The 14,350-nt window shown below is 38.8% G+C and overlaps 1 protein-coding gene across 4 annotated transcripts in view; it reads left to right on the top strand.

The window, feature by feature from the left end:
* Positions 1-14,350, top strand: part of FAR2 (fatty acyl-CoA reductase 2) — a 146,413-nt gene that overhangs the window by 100,466 nt on the left and 31,597 nt on the right. For all 4 annotated transcript variants that reach the window (XM_035348117.1, XM_035348142.1, XM_035348133.1 and 1 more), the window contains one exon: positions 11,295-11,470. In XM_035348117.1, coding sequence (XP_035204008.1) covers positions 11,295-11,470 — 176 coding nt within the window. The remainder of the gene's footprint in view (positions 1-11,294; positions 11,471-14,350) is intronic.

Raw genomic sequence — 14,350 nt, 5'->3', positions numbered from 1 at the left:
AGTGTGAACACCAGAAGCATAACTGGTCCAAGTGCTCACTTTTCTGCCTTGTGTGAGCATAAAATTAGTTGGTGAAATCTAGCTCTAGAAGTTAAGGGCAATGAATGCAGAAAACATCAATGCCATTTCAGCTCACATGAATTATCCTCTTTCATCTCCATTGCAAGGAGTAAGAGCTGAAAATACACTTGCAGAGAAAACTAACTTTTCTATTTATAGATGTATTGTATTTTGTGAGTGAGATGAACATTGCGTTTCAATATGGAAGATATCTTGAGTCACAGATAATAAATTTTTAACAGTATGGTTTTAGCTTGAACAACTAATAAAAGTACCAGAGATGGTAAGTGAGGGTCGTAATGGTTGATTACCCTCCAACAGCCTCTGAGAGACACCAGAGTAGGCTAGAACCTGAGCATGGCTTAAGAACACTTTATAAGGCTTTCCTGATCCTCTTTAAATGCATGTGTATTTTCTTTACTGAAATACCTGGACTTTTCTACCAAAGAAGAGAGAGTAAGAAAGAGAGAATCCTATTGTTCCCATCTGACTGCAAGTAAAATTCTCATTTTTTGCTTAAACATGAAAAGTCTTGCAGATCATGTGAAACATCATCTAGCTTGTCTCTTGCCATCAGTGCTGTCAAAGCATTCTAGACAGGTACAACTGTGATGGCAGGGGAGGGAGAAAATTTTCACATCGTGTAACTGAGCCAACTGTGGCAACACTCTGATCTTTGTAGTGAGAAGTGAGTGACATCTGCTCCTCAGAAAAGTGTTTCTATCACATAGTGACAGGAACTGGGCCTCCTAACAACAGGTACCTTTATTATGAAATAAGACTACACCTCCTGCATTATCAGACCAAGCTATTGGAAAAGGGAGTACGCGTACCAGAAATCTAGCATGGGATTTATGGCCCAGATTTGCCTTTTCTTTACATCAGGATAATTTGATAGAATTCAGTGGGACTAATTATGTTTTATTTCTACCTATGCCAGGAAGAAGTAAATTTTAAGAGACTGCTCATTGGTTCTATGGGCAGAACCAATCTAAACACTGTCAGAAGAGGTCTCAAATACTCTCTCAGGTAGAGCAGTCTCAAATACTCTTCTCAAATAGAACAGTCCATATTTTGTATAACATGTAAATAGGTTGGGTTCAGAACAAAGGTCTGAGGTGTGAATCCAACTGTCGGACTTGCATGTGTGATTCTGCAGCCATTTCTGAAGTATCTCAATGGATTGTTCTAAGAACTAGCCATAATCAGAGGCATTAATTACAGTGGGTCTCTGCTAAAAGTGGTACTTGCAGAGCCAGTTGGTGTTGTAAGTAGCCAGACACTGTTTTGACAGATGGTTCTATCTTAAAGAAGTTTTTAATTCCCTAAGCTGAAGGCTCCTTGGATGGAAATCAAGGATTACTTGTAACTCTATACTTCCTTGCTTACTTGGAATAATGACACTACAGAAAATCAATTTGTAATGGTTAGATCATCTTTTCTTAGATGTTTCTTGGAATAACAACTGTTTTCTTCTTCACTTGACTCAGTCTCTTGGTCTCTTTTTCACAAGTGCATTCATTTCCTGTAGTGTTCCTGCTATCCTCTCAGTCTCATAAATTGTATTGCCTTCTGATCAACTCCCAGAAATGTCCCAGGTTATTTACTTACTGTATGTGCTGCATGTAACCTTACCTATGAATATGAAATATGATTACAGTTAAGTGACAGCAAGGAAAGAAATAAGATATTTGATGGGCCTGAGGTACCTGGATTTAGTGCTTTTAAGCTATGCTCAAAAAATTGCATTGGTTGGAATCACTGCCATGGTGAACATAATAAAATATATGTCAAATAGCATAAGAAGGCTAAATTATTTGTATTTTTGGCTGGTGGGAATAGATACCAGCACACACTGGACACCAAAGAAAAACGATGAAATAGTGTGTTGATAAATGCAAAGGTTCCATGTTTAAATGATCATACTGTTTGGCAAGGTCCATAAATTATAGTCACAGAAACATAGAATCATAAAATAACCTGAGTTAGAAGGGACCCACAAGGATCGCTGAGTCCAGCTCCTGGGTCTGCAAGGGACCACACCAAAATCAAACCCTATGTCTGACAGTGTTGTCTAAAACTTTCTTGAGCTCCAGCAAGCTCAGTGGTGTGACCATTTCCCTGGGGAGCCTGTCCCAGTGCCTGACCACCCTCTGGGTGCAGAACCTTTCCCTAACACCCAGCCTGACTCTCCCCTGTCCCAGCTCCATGGGGTCCTATCACTCTCCACAGAGAGCAGAGCTCAGCGCCTGCCCCTCTGCTCCCCTCGTGAGGGAGCTGTAAGTCATGATGAGGTCTCCCCTCAGTCTTCTCTTCTCCAGGCTGAACAGACCAAATGACTTCAGCTGCTCCTCATACTTTCTGCCCCCTAGACCCTTCACCATCTGCATAGCTTCCTTTGGACACTCTCTAATAGTTTTATGTTATTTTTATACTGTTGTGCCCAAAACTGAACACAGTACTCAAGGTGAGGCCGCACCAGCACAGAGCAGAGCAGGACAATCACTGCCCTCAACCAGCTAGCAAAGCCGTGCTTAATGCACGTCAGGTAATGATTGGCTCTTTTGGCTGCCAGGGCACACTGTTGACTCGTATTCAACTTGCTGTCAACCAAAACCCCTGGATTGCTTTCTGCGGGGCTGCTCTCCAGTCCCCCAGTCTATGAATATATTTAAGGTTGCTCCATCTCAGGTGAAAATCAAATATTCTTGGGATGGATTTCAGGGACTGAGACCAGCTGACGTGAAATGGCTTGTGCTCATTTCATTAAACTTTCTTACCATCTAAAACATCATGGTTGCATGTGTGCTATCATGTGGGAAAACTCTGTGGCCCAGGCTAACTCCTCAACTGTGCTAACTCCTCAACCCAAGGAATAACCTGACACAGTTTAATTACATGTATAGATATTTCCACAGAAATCATTGACTCTCTTGGATATTGGTAGTTCAGCACAAGACTTACCGTTTGCTGACTGTACATTCCTTGTGTCCCAGAAAGCATGCTTCATGGTTAACATACGCATTTCCCAGATTTTCATCTCTCTAGGTTTGAGAGCCATCTCTGGTAGGGCCCAGATGCATCCATAGAGTTGTCCTTGCAACAAGATTCTGAATTGCATGCCAACATTGTGTGTTAGTACAGGTTATGCACTAGCTGCCTGAGCTATATCTGTGTGACAGCTAGTGTTACTGGTTGTCCTTTTAGGAGCAGTGTTGTAGCAGGTGGAGAAGTACCCTAAGGCTCTTTCTGAAATAAGGTTGCCTGAATGTGGGGATCCCTCAGTGACTTTTTTGGCAGAGGTCTGTTTTCAATGAAAACTGACAGTGTGAGTTACTGTGTCTGGTCTAACACACAGAAATACCAGAAGGCAGACCCTAAGACTTCTGTGGGACTCAGCCAGTTTCAGTCATCAGATTATATGGTCATTTGTATAAACAAGGTCTGCTGTGCAGAGCATACCCTAGCAGCTGATTGCATTGTGCTGGGTCATCTCTTTCACAGCTAGCTGAGGATGCCGTCATGATACATTTGGTCTGTGATGAACATCTACGTTTCACATCATTCAGTTCTCTGAAGCGTCACAACTGAGAGTGACTTCTCTTCATCCAGGACTGCATCTCACTCATTTGCAGGCCTGCACTGCATCTTATTTCATTCTCTGTGATCTAATGAGCCAGGCATACCTGGTTAACCAGATGTGTATTTGTGGGTAGCTGTGTCTGGCTTGTCTCTCCCCACTAATGCTCCACGTGAAAGGGAGTCATACCTGAAAGTACACTTTGCAGTTCCTGGCTACCTCTGATCTCCCAGTTCTCCAAAACCCTACTCTATGCCAATTGCATGACTATGCAAGAATCTTACATTTTCAGAGGGGAGGAACCTCAGAGTTCTACACCTCTAATATATAACAAGTTCTAATGTAATTATAAATGAGACTGTACTAGAGATCATTCTGTCTAGCTCGTAAGTACTCCAATCTCTATAAATTCCTAAAAATTGACCTGATGTTAGGTACTTTAAAATGAGAAGACACTTGGTCATCTCTTTAAATGGCTCCAAGAAGTAGGCATCTGTGTTTAGCACAGCCTTTGGTCCTGGTTGTCTAGCCTTTGAGGACTTAACAAACACTCCTAAAGTTCCCTAGTACCCAAGCAAATCTGACACTGAAACTTCAAAGATCTGTAGGTATGAAAAAATAGATTCAAATCCTATGTCTTGATAACTCCGTACTTTTTAACACTTCCAAGTACATACATCTTAAATAACTGATAGTGAATTTTGCATGGCAGAAATTGAGAAAGGGGAGATGGATGAGTCTCTGGCTGGTCATTCTTTGGTAAGTGACTCCCCTTGCACCTTTCTCCTGCCACACTTGAGCGTAGATATGGTGGAGGGATGAGAAGGTAGACTGTTGTGGAAAATGCATCTAAAAAACAATGTTAATTAGTTCCTGTAAGAAAAGCTTGAAGTGTTACCATTCTTCTTCCCTGTGCTTAAATTCTACCCTTATGTAAAATGTCAAACATGCCATCAAATTATGATAGTGATACCTGTCTAAATACAACAGAGGCAAAAGAAATATCAGTGATGAATGTAAAAAATGTCCATATTTTGTGACTTGTCCACCCACCTATAGGATGGTACTATAGACCACAGAAATGTCTGTCAAGTCCTTAATACTCTTGTCTACAATGCCTGTCTTCGAAAGAGCTCCTTTTATTGTTCCAGATTAACTGACATGTAACTTGAGTATTCTTGCTAGAAAACAGAAGGATTTGTCAGCAGCCAATTTTCGAGGTAATTGGTTATTTAAAACCACATCCTAAGTAGCTGGCTATACACATTAGCCTTATCTGACCTACATTGAAATTTACTGTCATCTTTTTGTTTCCATTGTTTTTATCTTTAAATAATCAGATGTTTTGTGTACTAGATGTTGGTCATGGGTACTGTATTTCCACTACATTAGCTCTACTCAGGGAAAGTAATAACTCTAGATTGAAGCATAAGCCATTTGTTTTCCTTTAATGAGGAACAATCTGCTATATGCTTTCTAACTGATTATGTGAATTATGCTTTATTTGCCTTGAGAACCATACTGAAATGCAACTTTTGGAAGAGGAAATGAAGCAGAGAGTACACGAGGGAAAAAATTACTTTCCTGATTACTGCTCCTTGAGGTTCATATTCACACTTTTCTTGACTGAAAAATCCAGGTGCTTTCTGCTGGAAATGTTCCAGGATAAAAATTAATTGCTGGCTAATTACTTAATGACAGGAAGCTGCCTGGTTATTTCTCAGATTTACTACAATGGGAATTCTAAAAGCGGTCATGTACCTTTCTTTCTTCAAGCTTGTAGCAGAGGGTTTTTATCAGTGGCAAACATGACCAGAATGTATTTGGTGTGTTCTTTTGTCAGATGAAAACTGCAGAGATCAGGATTTTTTTTGCAGAGCTATTTTCATTTCTCTGGTATCTTCAGGAGTTTGCTTTCTTGCTAGTTATTTGTGTCCACTTATGACACTGCCATTGAAATCACAGAGGAATGTGTGCACCAGAGCATTAATCTATGTATCTCTATATAGAGAACGTTCCCTAGCATTTATACACTGATGCTCTATTCTGAAGGGGGTACTTCAATTGCTTCCTTCTGAAAATTGCTCCATGCACTGATGGACACCTTGTTCTTCAAAGGAATTGTTTCCACAGCTTTTTACCGCTTGGCCTATGTTTTGCCTGGAATAAATTATTTATATTTCCTTTACAGAAGTAATTCATGGTTATAGTCTCCTGAATTATGCAAAAGCAATCCCTTCATTTCTTTGTCTGAAAAGATGGAAGTTTTTGTTTGTTTTTGTTTTGCTTTTTTATTCTTGTGTGTTTTGTTGTTGTTGTTTTTAATTGAACTCTCTCCACTTTAATCCTCCCAGTAATCCCTCTTATATGAGGCACAGTTTGTATGACTTCTCTGATTTTCATTTTAAGTGTTCTCTTAAAGTAATAACTTAAAATGTGCATATTATAATGTAAGTTACCATCTTATTCTAATCCTCTTAGAGAAGCCAAATATTCCAGCACCTATAAAATACACCTGATTCCACTGTGCACTATTTTGCATTGGTCTTGTCCAAAAAATAGAAAATAGTAAAAAAATAAAAATAAAAACGCTGGGGCAACATCTGGTTGAATAGTTAAAATAGTATAAATTGCATGCCTCAACTAATCATTATTTTTGTACCACCGGAGAAAAGAAAAAGTTACCTTTCTAGGCCATACTAAAAACTTTGTGCATTCTGGGTCAGTCACCAAGCTGGCCCTGATCCTCAAAGGGAGCAAGCACAAACTTGGTTTTAAATATGCTCCCTGAAAGAGCTATTGATGTCAACAGAAGTGTTCAGGGTAAGGAGTCTCTTGCAGAGGAAAAACTGCTATTATAGCAGCTGGATGCAGAGTAGTAGCTGACCTTCACCACAGTTTGCATTGCTGGGGGACAGCATGTTTATACAGCACTTTGGAAGATGCATCCTTCGCATCAGGGGAGAGGGCAAGAAATACTGTTAGATAGCATGACCAAGCAAATAGAAGTACTGCTTTCTCTGTGTTACTCAATGAAGTGCCAGCCTGCATAGAGCCTGCTATGGTATGTTGGTCATTCAGTGTGGAAGGCTGGTATGCCCCCAAAAGAAAGGACTAAGCAGGCTTCTTTAAAAAGCAGTAATAATACACTGTTTTTACCAAACTCATGCAAGTTATTTTTTTGAAGTAGATCATGGCTTAGGCACTCTACTTTTCATTATTTTGTCTTTGCTTCACTGAAAATGTCTCCTGAGGAAGAAATGAAGCCTTTGGCATTTTACATTGTTCAGTGATTCCTTTATCTTTCAGCCGCACCATTACATAGATGTGCAATTTGCTCTTTCTTGGAGTTTTTTACATCTTTGAGATATATATATATATATAATCTGATTGAAAGATTGATGGACAGAAATCTCTACAAACTATTACATGTTTTAAGGCAAAAACAGAGAACAGAGAAAGTTACAGATGTGAAACCTAAAGTGGGAAAGAACAGGAAAGAGATCCCCCTCAAACATGTTGAAATATAATATTGGCATTAATTCTAGAAGTCCTGTTTCCATAATAAGAGGTTGACAATGTAAATTGAAGTCACAAATTACTTTTGTAAGTGGGAATTACCTAATTATAAAGTAGGAAGAAATCAGCAAATTTCAGAGTGAAATTCTCATCTCTGTTGAGGGCAGCACAAATTCTGTGCAGAAGCTGAGTCCTTTTATGACATGAGAATAGAATCTGTTAGGTTCATTTATTTCCATTTAGCCAAGGCAGCAGTGTTGCCATTGGAATGCATTTGAATACTCAGGAAGACACTGAAAACAGGATACATTATTATTGATTTACCTCCATTTATTTAACACTGGACATGGTTTATCAACGTAAAATCAAACATCTTTTCCTTTCTCCTCAATATAATTATGTGATAATTAATGTATCACTTCTGCAGTATTGCTGACTGGGTCAGTGTTTTCATGCAGTTCCAGCAATACAGCATACCAGCCCACTTCTATCCATTAAATCTATTTTGTATGGGCAGACAGCTTCTAAAACGAAAAGATGGAGCAATCCTAAGGCCTCATGCAGTTATTGGGGATTTAAGTTATTGGGGATTTATCATAGATGATGTCCATGAGTTAATTAGAATTTAGAGTTGCCATTATTGTGTTATTGTAGACTCAGCATCATCTTTATATTAGGCATTCATTCAGGTACAGGAAGCAGCATAGGATAAGCTGTATTTGTTTTGTCTTTAAATCTTCTTGCACCTTCCCATAATGCACTGACAAAACTTAAATCTTCAGATTCCATAAAAGAGGCAGCAGACTTGATTTAACAGCTGCTCCTGTTATCTGATTCAATAGTGATGATGAACTGAATGTTCTAGTGATCCAGAAGGTTTCCAAAGCAGCATGTTGATTTGTGAGCTTGCATTTTAAAGTTGCCCTACTCTATCAGAGGAATACAGTGAATCATTGGAGGGAGGGAGAAACTACAACTGTTGAGGGATGCGTAGTAGTAAGCAATACTTAGCAGTAGGCACAGAAACTAGAGGGGATATTATCTGCAGTGGGAAAATCAGAAGGAGATGGGGTGTAGGCAGAATATATTTGTCTGAATTCAAGGCAGGTTGGCACTGCAGAAATGATACTCTTCTATTTATATATAGCATGGCTGAAATGGAGAGCTGATTCATTTTTTCTCTGCCTTTGCATTATTTATGCCAAAGTAAAACAAGTATAATCTAACTCTTACTGGGTGCAGGTGCAGTTTTATACTCTCTTTGCAATAGAACAAACAAATGAGAAATTGTTCTTAAAATTCTTAAATGATAACTTCAGTCTTAGACTGTCCTCTGAGAACCCCTTCCATTATGTGTCAGAGTTTGCTCATGGGTAACCTCTCAATGACTCATATTTGGACAGCCACTCTAGCATCCTTCTGTTAGAAGACAAGCTTTTCAAGGACATAAATATTTCTAGGACCTGGTTCTGAACATAAGTCATTGGAAACTGACTTTCTACAGTCTATCTGGCTCATACCAGCATCTTTGTCCATTATTAGCATCCTCTGTCTAGAAATCTGTAGTCTGGCCTAGACTACATTTCTGGAGTATGTATTTAGTTGTATGCAACTCAGAGAAATGAAATGACATTATCATGTCCAATCTTCCATTAACTTGCTAAGGTTTCAGGTTAATGAAGGATATTCATCTGTGTGTTAAAGAAAAATACGTGGCAAAGTGCACAGTATATGCTGCATAGTGGGGAAGACTGATGTTTTTCTTTATCACTAAAAACATTGAGGTTTATCTAAATTTGGTTCTCAGCTAAGCAGAAAGATGATATTCTTGTAGTCAAACAAGAAAATGTTGCTATTAGTAAAAATTTAATCTTTTATATACTTCTTTTTCTTTTAATATGTTTAATCTGTGACACTCAATTTCCCACTTTTACATAAACACTAGGCAAATCAAAGATAGAGCAATCTCCAGGAAAACATGACCATGATAGCAAAGAGATGTACAGGTTCGACATCAATGGTGAGTAGGCTACACAGCAGAGGAAACAAACAACAAAAAAATAGAGTTACTGAGAAGTCAGGTGGTCAGTCCTTCAGCCCTCAGGCAGGCTTAGCTATTTCCTGCTTTTCGTGGCAATGCTCACCTAGACAGTTCTTAAATGCATCCAAAGGCAGTGCCCCACAGCTTCTTCCAGTGATTTGTCTCAGTACTTAGTCATTCCCATCAGTGGGCTAGTTAACTTTGAAGTGTGATTATCCTTTGAAATATAGTTTATACTTCTTCAGATCCCACTGACTCTCTATTCTAATTATTCTTTCTACCCTTGCTGTTTTCACTCTGCCCTCAAAATGAAGGACCTAACTGTTACTATTATTTCAGTTGTAGTTGCCCAGATACAGTGATAGTGGCTGGCAATACAAAACCCTTAGAGTAGACATTTCTAGTTTTGCCCAATTCAAAATCCAATATAATTTTCTCATATCCTACTGCAACAAATTCACACCTGGACTGTTGTGTCCAGTTCTGGGCTCCCCAGTACAAGAGGAACATAGAAGTACTGGAGCAAGTCCAAAGGAGGGCTACGAAGATGTTTAGAGGACTGAAGCACCTGTCATATGAGGATAAGATGAGAGAACTGGGCCTGTTTAGCCTAGAAAAAAGAAGACTGAGGTGAGAGCTCATCAGTGTATATAGATATCTGAAGGGAAGGTGTCAAGAGGATGGAGCCAGTCTATTTTCAGTTGTGCCCAGTGACAAGATGAGAGGCAATGGGCACAAACTGAAGCATAGGAAGTTCCAGCTGAATTTGAGGTGGCACTTCTTTACTGTGAGGGTGACAGAGCACTGGAATAGGTTGCCTAGAAAGTGGTGGTCTCCTTCTCTGGAGATATTCAAACCCCACCTGGATGCCATCCTATGCCACATGCTCTGGGTGATCCCCCTCTGCAGGGGATTTGGACTAGATGATCTTCAGAGGTCCCTTCCAACCCTGGATTCTGTGATTCAGTGATGGTGTTTTGAAATTCAAACTTCCACACCTTTGCTTGTGTAATTTACCAAATAAAAAGTCTCCAGCTGGAACATGCAGTAACTGCCTGTTTTCAGGTCACAAGCACAACTGCACCAAGACCTGGTATATTTTTATCATTAACTATGAGGTAATGAGTAAAATGTAATTATTTTACAGATTAAGAATGGGACCTGAGGAAAGTGTTGTTTTTATATAGACATTTTTCAGATTATTACAATTTAGATTTTCTTTTCCTTTCAGAAGGGTTGCACATAGCTGTCTTGCTGTTCAGGGTACCTGCTCTCTTGGATCTTAGGCAAAGCAGGAATGCAAATGTTGTTTTTGAACAACTCATCCAACAGACAGTATATGGAAATGTAGGGATGTTTTTAGTCACTAGATGCACACTCTTGTCATTCTGCAGAAGACTGAGAAGAAAACATGCATTTGAAAGGGCTACAAAACACAGTCATAGAAAAAGGCTGCAAGATAGCTTAAGAGGTCAACCAGCTGCATGTTTGTCCAATCATGTTACTTCAGCAGTATACGTTCTTGAAGATCCTCGTCTTTCCATTCAGAAGGCATTTTCCCATAAGACTTATCTTACATGAATGAAGAATGAAAGGCAGAAAGTGGCAGTAAAGAAAGAGGAAAAGCCAGAATGAACATTAACTCCGGTCTTCTCTCCTCAAGTCCTTTGTAGAACCATCAAGAAAATTACTAGAGCTAATGGTTCATGGACTTCCCCAATCTGTACTCTGCTTTCCTCCTCTTTAGCTTCCTTTATGGTCTTGTGAGCAGCCCCTGAGGTCAAATAAAAACTAGTTGCAGGAGATGTGGATATACAACAATTGAAGTGGCTGTCTTAGGAAATGAGCAGTCTAGAGAAGATTCATTCATCTCTTTGGGGCAATACATTACCTCCTGTATTTTTGTTTTGTTTCCCCTGGAAGTTTTTTCCTTGGAAGGAAACAAGTGAAATCTCACCTGTATGTCATCTCTGAAAGAAATGGAGATTCACTTTTGTGCTAATTTCATTGATTGATGTAATCAGACTGGCTACTAATCAAAGTGATTTCAGTAGCCTAATTCTGTTCTTTATCTCTGTTTCTTTGTGCTTCAAGGTCTTTGACAGGGTTCGAGAAGATTGCCCTAATTTCCATGAGAAGATTAAGCCTATTAATGCTGAACTCACTCAGCCCAAGCTGGCCATCAGTGCTGAAGATGAGGAGGAGCTTCTGACTCAAGTCAATATCGTCTTCCACTGTGCAGCAACAGTACGCTTTGATGAACCCTTGAAGTATGTTCTGCTTTCTGTATTTGCTAAGCATGATTCAGAATGCATAATGGTCCATATTACTGTATTCAGTGCATCTCTTGTATAGCTGCAGTAATAATTCTCCATTTACATTTTCATGTTCTTCACTGAATGTGCAACATAAATGCTCTGAAAATGTCATGTGTGTATGCAAATCAAAAATAAACTTGGAAGACTTCCATGGAAACATCAGGAAATACTGCATGCTTGGCTTGTAAAATAGTAAGAGAGGAAAGAATGACTTAAAATTGGGATAGTGCTTTAGATCAAGTGGGACATGTTTTGGCAGAACTATCTGGAGACAGCTTGAAGTAAGAATATGTTAAGTCTATCTTAAAGTTAGTGTTAGTGGCCTTTCTTTGTCAATGAGCAACTGAAGAGGGAAAGGAGATGTTTAACAACCTTTCACAACAGCCTTTCACAAGCTTTAAGATATCCAATATTCAGTGTAATTACAAGCTTTTTAACAGCCTTTCACAAGCTTTAAGATATCCAATATTCAGTGTAATTAACTGTTTAAAATAAATGCTTCAGTTTCTGAAGGAACTCCCTTGGGAGACCCTGTCCAGGCAGGCTTTTCATTAAAACAGAATAACAGATGTAAGCAACTAAATCAAAATGAGATGTGTGTGCTTTTGTGCAAACGATAAAGGTCAACAAGCTGAGGTGGATGATGTGAATTACCAAATCTTCCCAGTTTTATGAAAAACACTAGAGCTGGGAGAATAGAAAGCACAATTCTTGATGTTTGTTCTTCATTGGCTCCTTTGCAGGCTAAACATATATCCACTGTGTCCATCAAAAATAATTACTTTTTGCAATAAGTTATTAGAGAAGCCACCAGAAAGTAAGCAGCTCCATGAATAGAACCTGGCTCAAGTTATAACTAGCAAAGCACTGCACTGCATTAATATCCATAAATGTTTTTAAATTGATACAGTAATGAATGTGCTATAAAAATACACCGCGGTGACATATAACATCAAAGGGTAAGTACATATTTAATAAGGGAGATAGCTAGAAGGAAATTAAAAGAAAAAGTTTAAGTGGTCCTCTGCTTGTGGGCAGTGTAGAAGCTGTCTAAATGCTGATTGCATATGATCCATCAAAATCTCTCTATGAGAACAAGGAAAATCTACTATGATTAAATGACAAAATATGTGAACTTGTTAGAATAAAATGATTCTTGACTGAATGAGGAAATATATTTCTAGAAAGTTAAATGTGAAAGCATATTAATGCAGCTCAAAAAAGTTTTGAGCATCAACTTTCTAACAACACAAAAAATCTATGTATTTTTTAAACACATGAGAAATCAAAGCCTATCACAGAATACATAGAGCTGATAGGTAAATGAGTACAAAAGCAGTGCTATGAGGATACTAAAAAAGCAGTAGCAAAGAAACTAAATGAATTGTTGTCATCAACATGCAATACATTAAGGGAATTCTCCAGATGGAATTCTTGAGGGCAGAAATCTGAGAAACAGTGTTATAGTGAAATATTAGTAGTTGCAGCTTCAATATAAATAGAAAAAGCGAAGAGCAACAAATCATCAGTTAGATAATATTCCCCTAGAAGGCTAAAGGAACTTTGAATGCCTCAGCAGAAATTCATGCTGAGCCTGTATACTGAATGCAATTCTGTTCACCCCATCTCAGACAGGATACAATGCAATAGAGATGTACTGCAGAGAAAGAAAAGTAACTTTCATATGAAAGGAAGCTAAAGTAGAAATCTATAGATAATGCTATTCTTTAATAGCAGCATGTTATATATATATATATATATATGTTTCTGGCTTAAGATACTGTGATTCAAACATTAATCATACTCAGCTTCTGCTTTCATTCATCTGTACTGTTTACAGTTTCTCTTCAATGCTGGTATAATTAATTTCTTTAGTGTACACTATACTGGATAGCATTATTCATATCCTTGTATGTGTTGTTGAAAGTTTCTTCTTCTGGGCTGAACAGATTGCATATTCCTTAGCCTTTTCCCTTCTCCACAGGAAAGTGTCTTTATTCCAGTACAAAGTGTGTGACAAAGTTGAGCATCTGTTCACTGAAGTCCACTGCAGATAATCTCTAGGATAACTTCTATCTATATGGGTGCTTCATGATCAGCCTTGCTAACCAGGGGTCTTTTTCTCCTCTTATCAATCCTCTTTTTTGTTTCTTGGTAATTTAAGTTATTATCTCTCGTTGTGGCTTCTTTCAGTATTAATCTGCTTTTCTGGACCCAAAGACCCTTTACTGAAACCTTGTGTTTATCTGGTTTAGCAGTGGTTCCATAAGGAAAAAGTTAAATGGGGTCTACAGGAGCCATAAAGTGGCCACGTGTGTTGGAATTGTTTGTTCCAGGAGAGGATGGCAAAGTATGTCAGATTTAGAGATTTTGGTGAAATGTTACTGTTCTGGTTTCAGCTAGGATATTTTTCCTCCTAGTAGCTGGTAGGGTGCAATGTTTTGGATTTAGGATGAGAGTAATGTTGATAACACACTGATGTTTTAATTGTTGAAGAGCAGTGCTTACACCTAGCCAAGGACTTTTCAGCTTCTCACTCTGTCCTGCCAGTGGGCAGGCTGGGGTTGCAGCAGGAGCTGGGAGGGGACAGACCCAGGACAGCTGACCCAAACTGGCCAAAGGGGTATTCCATACCATCTGATGTCATGCTAAACAATATATAGGGGTGGCTGGCTGGAGTGTTGGGACCCGCTGTTCGGGGATAGGCTGGGCATTGGTCAGTGGGTGGTGAGCAATTGCACTGTGCATCACTTTGTTTTTTACACATTAGTAGTAGTAGTACTATTATTTTCTTTTCTTTTCTTTTCTTTTCTTTTCTTTTCTTTTCTTTTC

This window comes from Oxyura jamaicensis, chromosome 1 (genome assembly GCF_011077185.1).
Source record: "Oxyura jamaicensis isolate SHBP4307 breed ruddy duck chromosome 1, BPBGC_Ojam_1.0, whole genome shotgun sequence".
NCBI lineage: Eukaryota > Metazoa > Chordata > Aves > Anseriformes > Anatidae > Oxyura > Oxyura jamaicensis.
The sequence above is the reverse complement of the archived record's forward strand: the minus strand, read 5'-3'. Positions and strand labels throughout refer to the sequence as shown.